General features: G+C 44.0%; 1 protein-coding gene across 3 annotated transcripts in view; it reads right to left on the reverse strand.

The window, feature by feature from the left end:
- Positions 1-22,242, reverse strand: part of CDK15 (cyclin dependent kinase 15) — a 243,718-nt gene that overhangs the window by 129,544 nt on the left and 91,932 nt on the right. For all 3 annotated transcript variants that reach the window (XM_040441007.1, XM_040441006.1, XM_040441005.1), the window contains 3 exons: positions 18,668-18,788; positions 12,761-12,854; positions 1,001-1,064 (listed from right to left, as the gene is read on the reverse strand). In XM_040441007.1, the coding sequence (XP_040296941.1) occupies positions 1,001-1,064; positions 12,761-12,854; positions 18,668-18,788 (279 nt within the window). The remainder of the gene's footprint in view (positions 1-1,000; positions 1,065-12,760; positions 12,855-18,667; positions 18,789-22,242) is intronic.

The following is a 22,242-nucleotide window of genomic DNA, read 5'->3' on the forward strand; positions in this document are numbered from 1 at the left end:
GCACTCTCCCACAGAAAGTAATGTCAGAGTTTACCAGTGTATTTTGACATCGATGTTTATAATCCCAGTAGTGTGACATCACTGTGTGCATTATCCTTGTGTTACGATGCCTTGTTTATTATCTCTGTGTTGTGACATCATGGTGGTCTGTAACACATTACTGTTATTACTGTGTGCAATATTCCTTCCCTATGACATCACAATGTTTATTTTCTCTGCAGAATGACATCACTTTACTATTCCTGTGCTGTTACTTTACTATGGTTATCACTCCTATGCTGAGACACCACAATCTTTATTATCCCGGTGTAGAGATATCACGGTTTATGTCAATATTATAACATCACGCTATACATTATCTGCCTGGTGTGACATCGCTGTATTATGATCCTTGTACTGTGACATCACTGTGTGCGTTATCCATGTGATGAGATTATGTTGTGTGCATTGTTCAGGGTCTGTGATGTAACTGCAACATTTATTCCTGTGCAGTGACATCACTGTGTGCATTGTCATCATTAGAATAGATTACCAGTACTAAAAATTGCTTAAAACACAATTTTACTAGAAACTTTAAAGGTAGCTAAATATCGAAGGACCTGACTTCAAGATAAGTCATCAATATCAGATTGTGGGGGTCCAGCACCGAGCACAATCAGATCAGATGTAGGTAGGTGTTAGACACCATACAGTGGGCAGAATGCTCCGTCCACTGTGCAGTTTCCGGTGCCAGTGTACCTCAGCTCAGCTCCCATTTACACGATTAGAAGCTAGGCTGCAGTACCCTGGCATGACCACTACACAGGGGACCAAATCTTGTGTTTTCGGTTCTGTCCACTGTGTAGTTTCTGGCTGCCTTAATCAGCTGATCAGGGGGGTGCTGGGTGTTGGACCCCCACCGATCTGATATTGATGACCTATCCTAAGGTTAGGCTATCAATATCGCAGTACAGGAAAACCCCTGCAAGTCACAGCTCTGTATCAGAAGACATCTCCTTACCTGCTTTGTAGTTTGGAAGTTGAGATACTCCAGGCCATGTTTCTTCTGTTGGTGTCCCTATAACCTGCAGCAAGAATTAGCATTTCATTAATAACACTGTAAGAATAATGTTCTTTCCCTACACATGGAATGAAGGGGACATGACAGGTATCAACAATTTACATCATCAGTGATCTTTTTTTTAAATATATAATACTTGTAAGTATAGGTGATGGAACCTTGTTGTACCAGGAAAAGCAATTTCTCATTGCTCTGGGTACCTGCCCCCCCCCCCCCCCCCCCCCCCCCCCCCCCCCCCTATATGTATGGTTATCGACAGTATACACTGTACATCATCATTAGAACGGATGTGAACTCAGGATGCATTCTGATGACTCTGACAAACTACTGTAAAAAGTATACCCATTGGAGACAGAGACCAATATACAACACTGCAGAATATGGCAGAATGATATAAATCGTGGGTAACTATAACCACTAATAAAAAATGTCTATTTCTGGCTATATCTACAGGTTCTCTTTAAAGGCTATGAACATCTTTAGGGAGATTCTTTTTATGATTGTATTCTTCTCATTTTTGGCTAAAAATCATTTTTAGATGCAGTTAAAAATCTGTCTATTTGCAGACTGTTCCTCCTCAGTTCCGTCAGTTAACGCTCATGTGAAGTCTTATCTTTGCTCTACTGACCTTATAAACACTCATTATAGCTAAACTTTTATCAAACTGATAAGGCTATGGCTTAAAGGGGTTGCCCAGCCGTTAATATTGATGACCTATCATCAGGATAAGTCATCAATATCAGATCGGCGGGGGTCCGACACCCGGGACCCCCCCCAATCATTGAAGATGAGGCGGAGCTCCATGTGAGCGCTGCTTTCTCTTCATTATGCTTCATTTCGTCTCGGAAGTGCAGTGTTATACAAGTACTCATACAAGTATTTGTAATTACATTATGCCGCTGCTCCACAGGAGATGAGGTGTAGTGTGAAGACCAGGAAGCAGCACTCGCATGGAGCGCCGGCTCCTCATCTCACAGCTGATTGGCGGGAGGGGGGCCCAGGTGTCAGACCCCCACCGATCAGATCCTGGCGATAAGTCATCAATATTAATGGCTGGACAATCTCTTTAAATGATCAGAAAATCAGAGATAAGGCTTCACATAAGCAGTCAGCTGATGGCACTCAGGAGGGACAGTCTGCAAATAAACTGATTTTCTAACCGCACTTATCACAAAAACTGTTGAAAATGTTTAATACAGACCCATTTAAAAAAAAATTTTGCCCAAATGAGTGAAAAGCAATCATAAATAATTGCCCTGAAGGTGTCCATAGCCTTTAAGTCTGTTATACTGTGTAATACCTGATGAGTCATCTGATACATCTAAAGAAAGCAAAAGTTCAATGTATGATGCATGTAAAAAAGTTACATCTAAGAATAAAATAGTTTTACGAGCTTTACTATACAGTGGTTGTCTCTCCCTCTTTTTTCTTTTAATACAGATTAAAGGATCTCTAATTCTAAAGAAAAGGTTGTACATAAAAGAGCATCTGAAGCTACTATTAACTGCAAAACTCTACCCCCCCAGTGCACAATGACACTTCACACGATTCAAAAGATCTAAAATGCTGTAAATAAAATAAGTCCAAACTTCTGTGCTGGTTAATTCTTGATGAGTCTTGCTTCTCAGATCCAGAGCTCCAATTCCACTACATTTATATAGGTTTAACCCCTTCCCACAAAATGAAGTCAATTTACATAATTGTACGTGGGTCATTAAATGTCCCTCATTGTGAAGGTGCAGGCTTAGGCCTCTTTCACACTACCGTTTTTTTTTTCCGTTTTGCGGTCCGTTTTTTGCGGTCCGTATACGGTCCGTATACGGAACCATTCATTTCAATGGGTCCGCAAAAAAACGGAATGTGTTCCGTATGCATTCCGTTTCCGTATTTCCGTTTTTCCGTGCCGTGAAAAGATAGAACATGTCCTATGTTTGTCCGCAAATCACGGTCCGTGGCTCAATGCAAGTCAATGGGTCCGCAAAAAAAACTGAACACATACAGAAATGCATCCGTATGTCTTCCGTTTCCGTTCCGTTTTTTGCTGAACCATCTATTGAAAATGTTATGCCCCGCCCAATTTTCTCTATGTAATTACTGTATACTGTATATGGCATACGGAAAAACGAAACGGAAAAACGGAACAGAAACGGAGACACAACGGAACCCAAAAACGGGACAACGGATCCGTGAAAAACGGAACGCAAAACACTGAAATGGACATACTGTAGTGTGAAAGAGGCCTTAGGAGCTCTGTCGGTTGTAATATACATTCAGGCTCCAACTGCAACAACCAGAAACAGTGCTTGATTAAGCTGTTAACCCCTTAGATGCTGCAATCAATAGCAATTCTTCCTATATCTGCAATTGCATTGTGCCACTGGGTCTTTCATTTAAAAACAATGGCAGACTTGCTATTTTTTTCCCATTCCTCTAAATAGTCAGTGTAAGCTATTCAATAAGTTACATGTACAACAAAAAGCTATACCAGCCAATCACAGGGGCAAGTAGAATAGCAAAGCCCTCTCTAAATGCCACCATTTCAGTCTGGAACAGTGTGCAGAGAGGGCTTTGTGCTTCTTTGTGCTGCGTTTGGGCCTTTCTGGGACTTGTGGTGCACCACTGTTAACAGATCTACTGCTGTGTGAACTGCTGCAGTGATTATCATTATCATATTGGTGTGATCTTCATGAAAAATGTGGACCAAAAGGGAAATTATATTTTATTTCCCCTCCATTTTGCTTTCATTTCTGTGGGACACCTGAAGGGTTAGCAAAGTTTCTAAAATCAGTTTTAAATAATTTTAGAGGTAAAGTTTTTAAAAAGGGGTCATTTATGGGTTGTTATGTTCCTCAAGGTCACTTCCAAACTGAATTAGTCCTTAAAAAATTCTAAGCCTTCTAACATCCTAAAAATATAAAATGACATTTACAAAATGATGCCAACATAAAGTACACATATGGGGAATGTTGAGCAATAACTATTTTGTGAGGTATCACTATCCATTAAATAAAAATTTAGAAATTTGCAAATTTTTCTAAATTTCTGCAAATTTTTGATTTTTTTTTAAATAAATAAAGGTAAAACCTATCAACCCAATTTTACCTCTAACATCAAGCACAATATATATATATATACAGTATATATATATATATATATATATATATATATATATATAAAAAAAAACTTTCAGAAGAACTTGGATAAGTTAAAGCATTCCAAAGTTATTACCACATAAAGTGACAGGTCAGATTTCAGGAAGGTGAAAAATGACTGTGCATGGAAGGAGTTAAAAACTATATTATGTGTTAACTCAACTATTATGTGTTAACTTGTATACTATTTGTCTAATATTACATCTTCTTTAAAGGGGTTGTGCTAGTGTTTAATAAGGATGACCTATCCTCAGAATAGGTCATCAGTATAGGATCAGTGGGGGTCCAACACCTGGGACTCCCTCGCTTCGGTAAGAACCGTGGCCTCCTCACAGCTTACAAAGCACAGCTTCATCCACTGAATGGGACTGAACTGCGTCTAGGCCATGTGACCAATGAATATGACTTCACTGGCCTAGGAAAAGACAGCGGCACTCATGGAGCCCCAACAGTTGACCAACAGGGGTGCCGAGCTTCAGACCCCACAGATCAGATACTGATGACCTATCCAGAAGATAGGTCTGATCAGTCTTAAACTCTCAGAAAACCCCTTTCAAGTGTCCATCCAGTTATATTGGGGGACATCTGGATGCGGGCAAATACTTTTTCAGAGCACATCACAGAGAATTTACTCGCCAAATATCGTTAAAGGTTTCTTATTTATGTCAAAGTCATATGTTATAAAAAAAGAAAAGGTGCAAGTATCTAGTGGAGGCCATAGAGTATTTTATTACTGCTAGACACAATCCTGACTGATGTGGCTTTCAATAAAATATCACTATACCTTTAACGTTTGTAGCCTAAGGAGAAATATAAAACCTAGGAAAGGAAACCATTTGATTTATCGGCAAGGTCTGCCATTCTTGCGTGATGAAGATAAATGATCCTTTTCTTAGTCCTAGAATATACACTCGGTGATCAAAGCTTACACCCTGTGATGAAGGACCTATTGCAGACTGTGTGGGAAGACCAAGGAAAGGTCAAGCAATAAAGAAAACATTCAGACTCATGCGACACGAACAAACAGCAGGAACTTCTTCTTCCTCTCCACAGGTTCATACTGCCAATCTAAAAATGTCAAAGTAGAGGACATAGAGGCTTCTTTTGCAGTTTTTATGAAGAGTTACGTTAGTATAATTCACTATTAGCAAAATACAGCACCATGCATGACATGGAGGTAGCAAATGAAATGCACTGGATACAATAAGAATATTTTTTATTCAGGTTAAGCTTGTGGTATAAATAAAAAATATGTGGGATATTCGGGTTGTGACAAATTATCCCCTATGCACAGGATAGGGGATAACTATTAGATGGGTGTGGCAATACTACTGGGACCCCCACTAATCATGAGAATGGAACTCTGTACCTCTCCGGACCCTGCAAAATAAACAGAGCATCAGGTCAGGCATGTGCATTGCCACTCTGTTCATTTTTATGGGCGTTTTGGAAATAGCTGAGCAGCAGAAGGGGCAGAGCAAATGCCCAACCTGCAGGTATGTTCATTTCAGGGGTAAAGGGTCCCCATTCTCGTGATCGGAGGGGGTCCCCCACAGGATAAGGAATACATTGTCACAAGCAGAACGTCCTTTTATCCACTAAACTTCCAAGCTGAGGTGGGACAAAGGGTAGGTAGAACAGGCAGTTGCCTAGGGTGGCATTGACACGAATGCAGCTTATGAAATTTTAAGGGGAAAAAAATGTATTTTTTTAAATATATTTTTCAGTGCTTTCCTGTATAAATGATGACTAGTGGAAAAAGGTGCAAGAAAGGCTAATTAAATGAATGATCATCCATGCCGATCTTCATGGACTGAGGGTGCTGTGGGGGCTACTGTTAAATCACCACTGACCTTACCCTATCCCTGTTTTAAAGTACTCTGCAAGGTAAGGGTTAGTAGAATAAAACTTAAAAGGCAGTATACACTACAAATGTGAGTGCCATTTCCAATATCTCACTTCTGTACTATGATACGATTGATGTTACTCGGCCAAAAGTCTGATGAGAGCCTGAAACAGATGACATGTCCCTTACTGAATTGAGGAGGTATTTTCACAAACACTCTGTGGATTTTTTTTTTCATTTATACACATATGTGCCAAAATTAAAGGCAGGCAGAGGTAGGCATATTTGGTGATCTGGATCCACATCCAGTACTGCAAGTGCTGCTACATGATAAATCTGTACCTCATCAAAATCAGAAGGGGACATGTTTTGATCAGTTTCTCTTAGGAATATACTAGCATCACATATACAAAAGAAATCTAAAGTGTTTCTGGAATGCGTAGTTCGCCTCTAGAAGGGATTTTCAGGCCCATGGCAACAATGTGCATTATGTTTTATCGGAATATAATGGAAGAACTCTAAAATACATTTGGTCACAAGATACTGGGCATATATCTAAAACATAGTGGGCGGTATAATAAAGATATATTCAGAAAGCTCTCAATGCTCATCTTACAGTTTAAGGCTACTTTCACACTTGCAGTAGCAGGGTCCGGCAGGCTGTTCCGGCGGGGGTACAGCCTGCCGGATCCGTGCTAACGCTAGCCCACCGTGCTGCCGGAAGTCTGCTCTGGTCCTATTCACTATAATGGGGGCGGGCCGGAGGTCCGGCCGCAGCACAGTGAAAGCAAGCCGAGAAGCCGGACAAAAACCGCAGCATGCTGTAGTATTTCTCCAACCTCCTCTTGGTTTGCCGTGCTGAGGCTGGCCAAAACAGCCTGCCGGACCCTGCTGCCCAGTGGCGGATTACAATAGGGATGTTCGGGTCAGCAGCCCCGGACCCAGCACCGCTGGGGAGCCCAACGCCGACCCGAACGCCCACATACTGCGGCGGGGCACGGGAGTGCATAGCTCCCTGTCCAGTCGCCGATCACCGTCATAGGCTTCAGGCCTAGTAGGCCTGAGGCCTATGCAGTAGTGAAATCCAGGCGCAGGCGGGCGTGATGACGTCATCGCGCGCCTGTGTCGGGACGCAGCACTGTGACGTGTGCACGCCTGCCTCATCCCGCCCTCTGCGAGCAAGCGCCTGGTCCTGGACATAGGTGAGTATTTAGCTTTTAATTTTTTTTTTATTTATTTTTTTTTATTTCATGTGCCTAATGTGGGGGGACACACACACAGGAGGACATATTAGTGAAGAGATATCGAGTACACTGGGGGGGAATGTGGGGGCTGTGTTGGGCCAAATTATTATGGGAGGGACTACTATGTGGGGGCAAATTACTATGTGGGGGCAAATTATTATGGGAAGGACTACTATGTGGGGGCAAATTACTATATGGGGCAGTGTGGGGGCAAAGTACTATGTGGGGGCAAATTATTATGGGAGGGACTACTATGTGGGGGCAAATTACTATATGGGGCAGTGTGGGGGCAAATTACTATGTGGGGGCAGTGAGGGGGCAAATTATTATGGGAGGGACTACTATGTGGGGGCAAATCACTATATGGGGCAGTTCGGGGGCAAATTACTATGTGGGGGCAAATTACTATATGGGGGCAGTGTGGGGAAAATTGCTATGTGGGGCAGTGTGGGGAAAACTATTGTGTGGGGGCAGTGTGGGGGTAATTGCTATGTGGGGCAGTGTGGGGGTAATTGCTATGTGGGGACAGTGTGGGGAAATTGCTATGTGGGGACAGTGTGGGGAAATTGCTATGTGGGGACAGTGTGGGGAAATTGCTATGTGGGGACAGTGTGGGGAAATTGCTATGTGGGGACAGTGTGGGGAAATTGCTATGTGGGGACAGTGTGGGGAAATTGCTATGTGGGGACAGTGTGTGGAAATTGCTATGTGGGGACAGTGTGGGGAAATTGCTATGTGGGACAGTGTGGGGAAATTGCTATGTTGGGACAAATTACTATGTGGGGGAAGTTTGATAAATGACTCCAATTATGTCTATTAGGGTCACTATTTTTTCAGCAGTATAGTACCTGGGGCATTGGGGAGCACAACGGACACAGTATTGGGAGTGCCAGCAGGATGACACTGTGGGGACACCAGGATGGGGGGGTTGATGGAAAAATTTAGAAATCTAACGTGTCTGTGTTACAAACTGTAGAGACGAGATGTGGCTGAAAGACTTTGCCATGGTGGTCTGGGTCAAATGGAGGAGAAGAGGAAAGAGAAGGTCTACATGACAGGAGATGTTGCTGGATGTAAGAGGTATGTGGTGCTGTATTCTCCTCCGTGTCTTTTTTATTATATTTATATGTATTTTAAATTTGGCTACCAAATTTTTCAGTTTAGGACCCAATATGGGGTATTTTTTTTAGTCTGAAGATGTCATATGGCCTAGGAAGAGACTGTGTCGCTCACGAAGCACTGCAGCCCCTTTATACAAAAAAAATAAATAAACTAAAATGGAGGGAGGGGGCCCAAGTTGGGTAGACAGCCCCGGGCCTATCATGCACTTAATCTGCCCCTGCTGCTGCCGCAAGTGTGAAAGTAGCCTAGCACAGTTTTTCATAGTGTATAGACTGCACTATACCCCATGTAGACTTTTTAGAATTAAATGATGTATTGATTCATTCTCTTCCAAATGTAAAATTAATGAAGGTAATGTTGTGCACTACAGAAAAAGTATGTGAACCCTTTGGAATGATATGGATTTCTGCACAAATTGGTCATAAAATGTGATCTGATCTTCATCTAAGTCAAAACAATAGACAATCACAGTCTGCTTAAACTAATAACACACAAAGAATTAAATGTTACCATGTTTTTATTGAACACACCATGTAAACATTCACAGTGCAAGTGGAAAAAGTATGTGAACCCCTAGACTAATGACATCTCCAAGAGCTAATTGGAGTAAGCTGTCAGCCAAATGGAGTCCAATCAATGAGATGAGATTGGAGGTGTTGGTTACAGCTGCCCTGCCCTCAAAAAATACACACCAGTTCTGGGTTTGCTTTTCACAAGAAGCATTGCCTGATGTGAATGATGCCTCGCATAAAAGGGCTCTCAGAAGACCTACGATTAAGAATTGTTGACTTGCATAAAGCTGGAAAGGGTTATAAAAGTATCTCCAAAAGCCTTGCTGTTCATCAGTCCACGGTAAGACAAATTGTCTATAAATGGAGAAAGTTCAGCACTACTGCTAATCTCCCTAGGAGTGGCCGTCCTGTAAAGATGACTGCAAGAGCACAGCGCAGACTGCTCAATGAGGTGAAGAAGAATCCTAGAGTGTCAGCTAAAGACTTACAAAAGTCTCTGGCATATGCTAACATCCCTGTTAGCAAATCTACGATACGTAAAACACTAAACAAGAATGGATTTCATGGGAGGATACCACAGAGGAAGCCACTGCTGTTCAAAAAAAACATTGCTGCAGGTTTACAGTTTGCACAAGAGCACCTGGATGTTCCACAGCAGTACTGGCAAAATATTCTGTGGACAGAAGAAAACAAAGTTGAGTTGTTTGGAAGAAACACACAACACTATGTGTGGAGAAAAAGAGGCACAGCACACCAACATCAAAACCTCATCCCAACTGTGAAGTATGGTGGTGGGGGCATCATGGTTTGGGGCTGCTTTGCTGCATCAGGGCCTGGACGGATTGCTATCATCAAAGGAAAAATGAATTCCCAAGTTTATCAAGACCTTTTGCAGGAGAACTTAAAGAGGACCTTTCACTAGAATAAAACATCTAAACTAAGTATACAGACATGGAGAGCGGCGCCCAGGGATCCCCCTGTACTTACTGTTATCCCCGGGCGCCGCTCCGTTCTCCCGTTATAGCCTCCGGTATCTTCATAGTTAGGCTCCACCCAGGGGTACCTCCAGGCGTCTCATTCTCCCATGCTGTAGCGCTGGCCAATCACAGCGCTCAGCTCATAGCCTGAGAGGCTTTTTTTTCTCTCAGGCTATGAGCTGAGCGCTGCGATTGGCCAGCGCTACAGCATGGGAGAAGGAGACCCCGGCAGGTTCCCCTGGGTGGAGCCTAACTATGAAGATACCGGAGGCTATAACGGGAGAACGGAGCGGCACCCAGGGATAACAGTAAGTGCAGGGAGATCCCTGGGCGCCGCTCTCCATGTCTGTATAGTTAGTTTAGATGTTTTATTCTAGTGAAAGGTCCTCTTTAAGGCCATCTGTCCACCAGCTGAAGCTCAACAGAAGATGGGTGTTGCAACAGGACAACGACCTAAAGCATAGAAGTAAATAAACAACAGAATGGCTTAAACAGAAGAAAATACACCTTCTGGAGTAACCCAGTGAGAGTCCTGACCTCAACCCGATTGAGATGCTGTGGCATGACCTGAAGAAAGCGATTCACACCAGACATCCCAAGAATATTGCTGAACTGAAACAGTGTCAGGAAGCAGGGGGTGTTACCCCTACTCGGGGACCGCGGGCATGGCGCAGGGCACGGGTTCCCCTTCAGCTCGGTAGAATACCTGGTGCCCGAGGTACGGGTGTGCGGCGTGTGCGCGCATTCCCGGGTGCATAGCGTTCCTGCATTATCTGGCTGTCAGGTGTGAGCCTTGCTGGGAGAGGTTCCCAGTACACACCTTCCACCTTCCTTGCTTGCCATTGGTTCCCGGGAAGGGAGGCCTCCTGTTTGCCTTGGGGACCAGGGGGTGGTTCCTACCTTCCCTGGCTATAAAGACCTGGCCTGAGCTCTGGCTCATTGCTGAGTTATTCCACCTTATGGTGAACACCTAGCCTCCCTGCGTATCCTCCTATTTGCCTGTTGTTTCTTTGTATCCTTCCCAGTTACTGACCCTTGGACTTACTTCCGCCTTGAACCTTCGCTGCCTGCCTCGACCCGGATTGGACATTGACTACCCCTCTTGGATTATCCCTAAACTTGTACCACGTTTCTGGGCTGTCAGCTGCTTACTGCCAGTGGGTTCCTCACCCCACTACTGGCTCCCTGGGACATCTGACAAACAGTTCTGTAAAGAGGAATGGTCAAGAATTACTCCTGACCGTTGTGCACGTCTGATCTGCAACTACAGGAAACGTTTGGTTGAAGTTATTGCTGCCAAAGGAGGTTTAACCAGTTATTAAATCCAAGGGTTCACATACTTTTTCCACCTGCACTGTGAATATTTACATGGTGTGTTCAATAAAAACATGGTAACATTTAATTCTGTGTGTGTTATTAGTTTAAGCAGACTGTGATTGTCTATTGTGACTTAGATGAAGATCAGATCACATTTTATGACCAATTTGTGCAGAAATCCATATCATTCCAAAGGGTTCACATACTTTTTCTTGCAACTGTATGCTGGAGGTTTCTAAAGTTAAGGTACTGGACTGAGATTAGTGGATGCTTTAAAATTATCGCTCCAGCAGATCCTGGGCTGTATGTCCAGGGATATACCTCCTGTTAAGTAGTTTAGAAGAAACCTAAGACTGTGCTTGTAATGGCTGTGTTAACAGCACGAAAAACGATCTTAATAAATTGGACTATGAATCTTAAAGAGCCACTGTACTTTCACACAATTTTATTTCATTTGCTAGAGAATGGTGTAGACAGCAGATTTCTACATCACTTTATTTTAAAAACTCTGAAGTCCACCTGAAAAAAGCTGTAAAGTTATGGCCACTAGGGGTCTCACTTCCACCTAAGTTGTCAGGCAAGATCCATCCCTAGTAAGAGAGGCACAGAACATAGCATAGATAAAGTGGAGGCGTGTCAGAGCTAGCTGGGATCCTGAGCCTGATAAAACAACTGCTTCTACACTGCTTCTGAATTCACAGGAGCCTCCTGCCTTTCTGTAAGTGTCATTTATCCCTCCTAATCTGTTCTGTGACCTATGGAGCTGAAAACAAATGTAGTGGGAAGTAAGAGAAAGGATGTCACAGCAGTACAGGGCTGGTAGATTCCACAGAATGGAGACACTCCCTGCTTCTGAGAGAAATGCATCTAGCTGTGCAGCTGAAGAAGGGAATAATTAGGCTAAAAAACACATTATGGAAGTCCAAAAAGACCTATTCATTCACATTAATGATTGTAAAAAGAAGCTCAGACATTATGCTAACTTTTTTTGAAAACTCAAATACACTTTAATATATTGTATGAGAAATGTTATTAGGAAGATAAAAAAATAGTCTCCCACTGTTTTATTACATTTTGGGAAAATGATTGAGAAATATGGTAGAGGATGAAAAATTAGAACAGTTAAATTGGTGTTGTTGACTCCTTTACAAGTGATGGCCTATCCTCAGGACAGGCCATCATTATCTGAGGGCAGGAAGTCGGTGCTGGAACTACACAGTGCCATCCATTGTGCAGTGGACAGAGCTGGGTACTGCAGCGTTGCTTCCACTCATTACTTGTACAATGAAGTATAAAATAAAGAATATGGTAAAAAGTACATTGGGTCACATGTACAAAACATTTTGTGCTAAAAATGGAGCACATACCAAGCTCTATTACAGTTTGTGTTATCTGGCACACATGGTCGAACACAGATTGTAAAATTGTAACACATAAGGAGGATGGTCAAAAAATGTACATTATTTATTATCCCATAGGTAAATCTATTGTGTAGATTCTACCTGCTAAACTGAATAGTTGTCTACTTACCGACCATATCTTCTCGAGTTGCTCAAAGGCATCTGACACACCAGAGAATGCTGGGTATCCCTGAAGCATTTCTATAAAAATACATCCTGCACCCCTAGAATAGACAGAAAGGCAAAATATTCTCAAACTCTGTAACTGGTGGCATTCTCTATTTCTGTAATGGAGCCCATACACATAACTACAGACTGAGGGCTCATGTACATGACTGTATGTATTTTGTGGTCCGCAAAAAATACAGATTACGTCCATGTGCATTCCGTATTTTGCGGAACGGAACAGCTGGCCCTTAATAGAACTATACTATCCTTGTCCATAATGCAGACAATAATAGGACATGTTCTATTTTTTTGCAGAACGGAAATACGGATATACGGAAACGGAATGCACACGGAGTAACTTCAGTTTTTTTTGCGGACCCATTGAAATGAATGGTTTCGCTTACGGTCCGCAGAAAAAAACAGAACGGACACGGGAAGAAAATACGTTTGTGTGCAGATGCCCCCTGACAGATGTCAGTGTAAAGAAGTTTGTTCATGTTGAATTTTGACACCCGACTCATTTGTTTTCAGGGAGAGAAGCTACCACCAAAGGTATTTAACAGCGGCTTTATTCAGAACACATTTTGGCGCATTTTATGTCAAAAACTAGGTGCATTCACAGTAGTAATTGTGAGCCTATAATTGCAACCCAGATTAAATGAATTGGACTCATTAAAGGATCCTTTACTTTGACAAAAACAACATAATGATATATTGCTAGTGTGAATGAGGCCAATACAGTAGCCCCTAGATCTTGGGACCTAATGCAATTCTTATTTAGTTAAAACTACCCTTCACAGAATAATGAATTCCTATATAACAAAAGCTTTCAACGAAAAGCACAGTGAGGGTTAACTGCAGAAGGCACCTTAGCACCTGAGTTCCTAAAATGGTTCCTGTCCTTACCGCTGTGCTTCTGCTCTGTATTCTGTGCCATCATCCACTGCTAGGATGAAACAGTTTGTGTTATCTTTCATCCTTCGTGCACACCTCGGACGGGGAGGGGGTGCAGCACTGGAAAGCTCAGAACATCATTTAGATTCCGACTATATGCCTCGCCTTGTGTTTCATTTTGCTCTTCACCACCTTGCGTCTTGGTATGATCTCTATGTCCTCCTGCCCTTGAGTCTGTATCCAGCATCTCTATGAAGTGCAGACAAAGCGCACAGAGAGCTTCCTTCAGTGTAAGAAATAATATAGCACCATACCTCCGGTCAGCGGTCTGTGGATTATAGGGTGCGGAAGCTCCTACATCAATCGTATCTTTTACTACTTTTACTACCCCTATTGTTTTATTTTTGAAGGGCATGCCATCTTAAAGGGAACCCGTCACCTGGATTTTGGGTATAGAGCTGAGGACATGGGCTGCTAGATCGCCGCTAGTGCAACACCCCAGAGTTGTGTTACTACACACCTCTACCCCGCTACTATCTCCTAAGAGCCTTTATACTGTCCTCAGATATGATTTTGCTCGTGTCTTCCACAAATGTGCATATAAATCTATGTTACATAGGCTAATTACATGAACAATTGCATTTAACAGATTTCTATGTACATTTGTGGAAGACATAAGCAAAATCATATCTGATGACAGTATAAAGACTCTTAGGAGATAGTAGCGGGGTAGAGGTGTTTAGTAACACGACTCTGGGGTGTTACACTAGCGGCGATCTAGCAGCCCATGTCGTCAGCTCTATACCCAAAATCCAGGTGACAGACTTGGCCATATTCCCAGCTACAGCACCTTCAGCTCTGCTGGATAAAGAGAGCAGAAACTAAAGACAAACTCCAGAGTCCCAGGAAGAAAGCATCCCCTGAGAATTTATCTGTGAGAGAAGTCCAGAGTCTTAGGAGAAGCCTATTCCTCCTCAGCTAGTCTGTCCCCACACAGCAGAAGTTGCAAGCTCCACATTTAAAGCAGAAGTACTCATTCCTGCCAATCATTGCCAAAACCTGCAGGGACCAAGAGACTAAAGCTGTATCCGGTTTGGATGCAAGTTATTTCAAGTAAAGCAACGTTTGAATTTCATCTAAAGGTCTGGACATAATTTATTCTGCCAAGTTCCTCTATTACTCCTACTATCACTACACTCAAATTTATTGCAAGTGAGCCAGGAAGCCAGGAGTCCGGCCGTACCCAGGTAGGAGACACTGTGACACAATTCCCATAAAACTACAGAGACATTATAGGCCATTACAACACTCTGGCATTCCTAATCTGGGACGTGCGTTATACCACCTTGAAAGGGTCCTGGGATAGTACCCTGCGTACGCTGCAATTGGCCTCACGAACAAATACCGAATACTATCCACCCGTACCTGGCCACTGCACTAGCACATCTGCAATATCCAGTCCCCATAGCTCGCTGTGGTTCTATTGTGTCAAAAAAAACTATTGTATAGATATGTAAATAACCCATAGATGAGTCCTGTCTCCTCCATGCTTCAGAGAAGAGTCCAGCGTTCTCTGACTCTGAGCCCAGCCACGCCCACTGTGAAGGAGCCCAGCACCGCCCCGCAGCCTCCAAATCTCCTCCTTGCTCCCTTACGTCACAAAGCTAGAGCGCTGTAATCTCGCGATGCGTAAGCTAGCGCATGCACAGTTTGTTCCCTGAGGCTGCATGAAGCTAGAGATCACGGCGCTCTAGCTTTGTGACGTCGGGGAGCAAGGAGGAGATTTGGAGTATGCGGGGCGGTGCTGGAGCGTGGCTGGGCTCCGGAAACGTTAGTAACAGCTCCTTGGGCTTCTTACTTGCCTCATTTACATATCTATCAAATCGTTTTTTGACACAATAAAAGCACAGAGAGCTATGGGGACTGGGTATTGCGGATGTGCTAGCGGCGATCTAGCAGCCCATGTCCTCAGCTCTATACCCAAAATCCAGGGGACAGGTTCCCTTTAAGTCATGTTCTTATAGTAGGTCAGACACGTCTTCCACTGTGAAGTCTAGCAGAACCTGGCCCCCATTTACTAATGTGAGTGTGCCTAAATTTTGGGACAATCTGCGCCAAAATCTGATGCAATTTGTGACATCTAGGTTTAGAGAAATGATCTGTCCCTAGCCCGAAAGAAGTGGAGCTTACCAGGAATTGGGTGTGACTTTGCATGAAATGGCTGTTTTGTGCTAAATTTGCACCACAATTCTGACATAAAATTCTGTCTCAAACTAAGCCAATTAATAGTTGGTATAAAGTTAGACAAAAAAAGGTCCATCCCTGCACCAAATTTATCATCCAGCCCCAGTAACTGTGATAAATCTAGTTTATTTGGTCTAAGTTTACCACATCTACAGGATTTTTTAATCTGCTCCAATGTTATATATAAACGAAGAGAGCAGGGGAGGACTGGGAACTTAAAGTGGCCCTGGAAAAAAAATTGGCCCCCATGTTGTAGGCATGTCCGAATTGACATAAGGCGGGGCAACAAAAGTAGATGGGGCAAATGCCAGTAGGGGTAAGCAATACGATAGCGTAGCACAAAATACCACCCCAGCAGAAGCAAATACCACTGTGCAGCACAATATACTGCCCCAGCAGAAGAAATACCACAGGGCAGCACAATATACTGCCCCAGCAGAACCTAATACCACAGTGCAACACAATATACTGCCCCAGCAGAACCTAATACCACAGTGCAGCACACTATACTGCCCCAGCAGAACCTAATACCACAGTGCAACACAATATACTGCCCCAGCAGAACCTAATACCACAGTGCAGCACACTATACTGCCCCAGCAGAACCTAATACCACAGTGCAACACAATATACTGCCCCAGCAGAACCAAATGCAACAGTGCAGCACAAAATACTGCCACAGAAGAAACAAATACCACAGTGCAGCACAAAATACTGCCACAGAAGAAACAAATACCACAGTGCAGCACACTATACTGCCACAGAAGAAACAAATACCACAGTGCAGCACAATATACTGCCCCAGCAGAAGGAAATACCACAGTGCAGCACAATATACTGAGCCAGCAGAACTAAATACAACAGTGTAGCACAAAATATTGCCCCAGCAGAACCAAATACCACAGTACATCACAATATACTGCCCCAGCAGAACGAAATACCACAGTGCAGCACAATATACTGCCCTAGCAGAACCAAATGCAACAGTGCAGCACAAAATACTGCCCCAGCAGAACAAATATCACAGTGCAGCACAAAATACTGCCCCAGCAGAACTAAATACCACAGTGCAGCACAAAATACTGCCCCAGCAGAACCAAATACCACAGAGCAGCACAATATACTGCCCCAGAAGAACTAAATACCACAGTGCAGCACAATATACTGCCCTAGCAGAACCAAATGCAACAGTGCAGCACAAAATACTGCCCCAGCAGAACCAAATACCACAGTGCAGCACACAATACTGCCCCAGCAGAACCAAATAACAGTGCAGCACACTATACTGCCCCAAAAGAACTAAATACCACAGTGCAGCACACTATACTTCTCCAGCAGAACTAAATACCACAGTGCAGCACACTATACTTCTCCAGCAGAACCAAATACCACAGTGCAGACCAAAATACTGTCCCAGCAGAACCAAATGCAACAGGAGCTGTCTCTCTTTTGTGGCCATCATTAGCTGCCATTTTCTATCCTCCTCTTCCTCCAGTTGATATGGGCTCCCATACCTCACCACAGAATTCAACTGTATCACTGTCCTAAAGACAGCGAGGGCACCTACAGCCACCAGCCAGGTACATAACTACCTGATGCTCAAAGCGTTAATTAATGTTGAGAGCATCGGATCATTATGTACCCGGCCAGCAGTATTGAGGAGGGCTGGTGCCCCTTGGCATCGGCCCACTGGGAAATTGTCTATAGGGTTTATGACCAGCCCAAGAAGAGGGCTTCATTACATTTAAGAGCGACGCTAGGGAAGCTTGTCCCTGTCACGGCCTGCTCACAACGTGCGATGGGAGGATGCAGCGGCGGTCATGCGGGGATCAGGAGTGACGCGGGTGACAGCGAGCGGGGTAAGTATAATCGATGAGGGGCCCGGGCATTGGGGCATGTTTTAGACTTTGGATATCCCCTTTAAATAAGCCCAGGTTTCACATAAATGATGGACATACATTGCGGAGAATTTACCAAATTTGTATAAAAATTTGCCCTTTTTCCCCCCAATTTTACACTGCACTTGTCACTTGTGAAAAAAGTGAGCGGGGCTTAGCAGGTGGGGACATGGCCTCCCATGTGCCCAACAGAAATTTACTCTCGTTTACGACAGAAACTAGCAATACTTATAGCAACCTTTCTTTTCAGGCTAATAGCTGCTGTACAGTAAGTAGATTTGCTTTTCTGAGCATGGACTGCCAGAACACACGCCAAATTTATTAAGAGACCTGCTAATAAATGTGGCACATCTTACTCTAGTGCACTTATGAACTGGGGCAGACTGAGAACTTAAAGTGGCCCTGGAAAAAAATCCTAAAAGTGGCCTCATGCTGTAGGTGGGTCCAAATTGACAGAAGGCGGGGCAACACAAGTAGGTGGGGTCAGCATTACCATAGTGCAAAATACTGTCCCATCAGAACCATATACCACAGTGCAGCACAATATACTGCCCCAAAAGGTGTCCCTCTCTGGTGGCCATCAATAGCTGCCATTTTCTGCCCTCCTCCAGTTCTATCTGGATCGGATATGGAGCAGGGGGCTTAAGAAGTGAGATGTGGGCCACAGCAGATGAATTCAGGAGGAAATGTGTGGACTTTTTTTTATCATCAGGATTAAGCCATGAATTTTTATGTAGCAAAACTGTAGTATACAGTAACCAAATAGAAGCACAAAAGAAATAATAAAGGTAATACATAGTACATTATTAATGCAAAAGCAGGTCTGTTCTCACCAGATATCAAGGTCAGATGAATAATCTGTAGCACCTAAAAGCACATCCGGTGGACGGTACCAGAGAGTGACCACTTCTGAGGAATATGTTTGGCTGGGGATTGACTTGGCACGGGCAAGACCTATGGAAACAGCAAGTAAGAATATGTCGTTCAAATTATTCATAGATTTGCATATTAAAGAGGTTGTCCAGGACTTCTATATGGATAGCCTATTCCCAGGGGCGGATTGGCCATAAACCATACAGGGTAATTTCCCAGTGGGCCAATGCCCTGGGGGCCACCCAAGACCTCCTCACTGCCGCTGCAGGGTACATAAGAGCTCTCAGCAGTAATTAATGCTGTGAGAATCAGGTACTCATGTACCCGGCCATTGACCACATATGCCCTCCTGAATTCAACTGCTCTGGCCCACACGTCACCTCTTAGGCCCCTTTCACACGGGCGAGATTTCCGCGCGGGTGCAATGCGTGACGTGAACGCATAGCACCCGCACTGAATCCTGACCCATTCATTTCAATGGGTCTGTGTACATGAGCGGTTTTTTTCACGCATCAGTTCTGCGTTGCGTGAAAAACGCAGCATGGTCTATATTCTGCGTTTTTCACGCAGCCATGGCCCCATAGAAGTGAATGGGGCTTCAGTGAAAAACGCATTGCATCCGCAAGCAAGTGCGGGTGCGATGCGTTTTTCACTGATGGTTGCTAAGAGATGTTGTTTGTAAACCTTCAGTTTTTTATCACGTGCGTTAAAAACGCATCAAAATGCATTGCACCCGCGCGGAAAAAACTGAACAACTGAACGCAATCGCAGACAAAACTGACTGAACTTGCTTGCAAAATAGTGCGAGTTTCACTGAACGCACCCTGAACGCATCCGGAGCTAATCTGTCACGCTCCTGTGAAAGAGGCCTTAATCCCCCTGCTCCATATGTTAATCAGAAACAACTAGAGGAGGAGGACAGAAAATAGCAGCTAATGGTGGCCACCACAGAGGGACAGCTTTTGGGGCAGTATATTGTGCCGCACTGTGGTATATGGCTATGATGGGACGGTATTTTGCGCTATGGTATTGCGTCTACCTGTGTCGCCGTGCCTTATGTCAATTTGGACCCGCCTACAACATAGGGGCACTTTTAGTTTTTTTTCCAGGGCCACTTTAATCTCCCAGTCCGCCCCTGCCTATTCCTATCACTTTCAGATTGGCAGGGGTCTGACTCCCAGCACCCCTTTAATCAGCTGTTCTGCAGCATCTCTGGAGCCAATTAGTGGCCGGGTTGGTTACTTCAATGCTGCTCCTGTTGAAGTAAATGGGAGGAACACTGCAGTAACCTGCCCCAGCCACTACACAGCAGGCCGAGCTTTGTAGATCTGACACTACTGCAGAACAGCTGATCGGCACTGGTGCCAGGAGTTGGACCTCTCTTAAAGATAGGCCATCAATTTAAAAGTCCCAGAGAACCCCTTGATACCTGCTTTTCTATGTAAAAATACAAAGATATTTAGGATTTTTCATTCATGTGTATTACAGAATTTACCTTCATTGGTGTAATGATTTACATGAACAATGCACAAGGCAATAATCGGGAACAATCTGTCCCTTCCCAGTCATTGCCTGCTCGTCCAGCTGCATTCAAACACAGCAGTCATCCCCTCTGTAAGGGGATGAATTTTGCTTCTATGATGGTTCATCCCAATTCGGAGTCATTGTTTGTAGGCAGCACGTCCCTATTTACAGTGGACAAGGTGCTGCTGACAAATGAAAATTTTAGGTGTCACATAAAAGACGAGCAAGCTTTTTCATTTTTGTTCGATGTGTGATCTCTGGCACCTTTACATGGGACAACAGTGAAGAAACGTTCGTACAAATGTATTTGTCGAGATTTTTTCCCATGTAAAAGAGCCCATCCCATACCATAACCTAAATGGTAAACGGCAAAATAATCAAACTGTGCCAATTTTTCGTCCTCTTGCTCCAGGGCTTCTAGAATGTCTAAAAGATGCAATTTTTCCTCCACCATCTTGGGCTCCTCATCAATTTATTCTCATTAAGTGCTTTGAAATTACCTTATTATCATTTAGCTGCAATAAAACACTAATATTTGGGCACTGTATAGCACTAATATTCAGTCGCTGTATGTCAGTAGTAGTAAGTCAGAGCAACTGGACCTGTTGTACTTTTTCTTGAAGTGGTTTCGCTAATCATCCAACTGAAAGGACGGATGATGAGAGAAACATCTCCAAGAGAAAATACAAGTTCGGTTGCTCTGACCTATTACTGCTGACATACCATGTCCTGGATGCATGAGAATCTTCACAGACATAGCCACTGTGTGGTTTTATTCACTATGGTGTATTATGGCACGTTATGTTAAGCACCAAAAATCATATATGGTCCTGTCATGTTAATGCAGGAGGACCTTTGCCAAAGTTTTTTATTAGTAAAAAAATGTCATTACTGGACCCAACTCCATTTTCGTAAAAAAATATACAGTACCTCTCATGCATGGAGCAGTTATATCTGCATAATTAAATCCGCAGTGTTACATGGTCGCTATATGGTACCAATGATGGATTATAATAGGGGCGTTCAGGTCGGCAGCCCCGGGCCCGTCATTGCTGGGGGGCCCAACGCAGTCTTGAACGCCCACCTACAGCGGCGGTGCACAGGAGCGCATAGTTCCCTGCCCCACCTCCGATCACCGCCATAGACTTCAAGCCTAGTAGGCCAGAGGCCTATGCGGTAGTGAAATCCCGGCGCAGGCGGGCTTGATGACGTCATTGCACGTCTGTGCCAGGACGCAGTACAGTGACACGTGCGCGCCTGCCATCGCACACCTGGACATGTTTTTTATTTATTTTATTTTGTGTCAACTTTGGGGGATATTGGGGGATGGGCGGCGGCGGCGGCACATGAGGACGTATTAGTGAAGGGACAGTACATCAGAGGCAAATTACTATATTGGGGCTGGCTGTGTGGGGGCAGATTACTATATTGGGGCTGGCTGTGTGGGGGCAAATTACTATATTGGGGCTGGCTGTGTGGGGGCAGATTACTATATTGGGGCTGGCAGTGTGGGGGCAAATTATAATGGGGACATTACTATGTCGGGGCTGTGTGGTGGCAAATTATTATGGGAGGGATTACTATGTGGGGGCAAATTACTATATGGGGCAGTGGGGGGGCAAATTACTATGTGGCGGCAGTGTGCTGGAAATTACTATATGGGGCAGTCTGCTGGAAATTACTATATGGGGCAGTGTGGGGAAAATTACTATGTGGGGAAATTACTGTGTGGGGGCAGTGTGGTGGAAATTACTATATGGGGCAGTGTGGTAGAAATTACTATGTGGGGCAGTGTGGGGCAAATTACTATGTGGGGGCAAATTACTATATGAGGGCAGTGTGGGGGACAAATTACTATGTGGGGGCACTGTGGGGGAAATTACTATATGGGGGCAGCGTGGGTGGCGTTGCTATTGGGGAGGCACTGTAGAGGCAATTCTATTATTTTTGGGGACACTATACGGGGATTATTACCTGGAGCACAATATAGGGTGTTATTACTGGGGGCACT

The sequence above is a fragment of the Bufo bufo genome, chromosome 7 (genome assembly GCF_905171765.1).
Source record: "Bufo bufo chromosome 7, aBufBuf1.1, whole genome shotgun sequence".
NCBI lineage: Eukaryota > Metazoa > Chordata > Amphibia > Anura > Bufonidae > Bufo > Bufo bufo.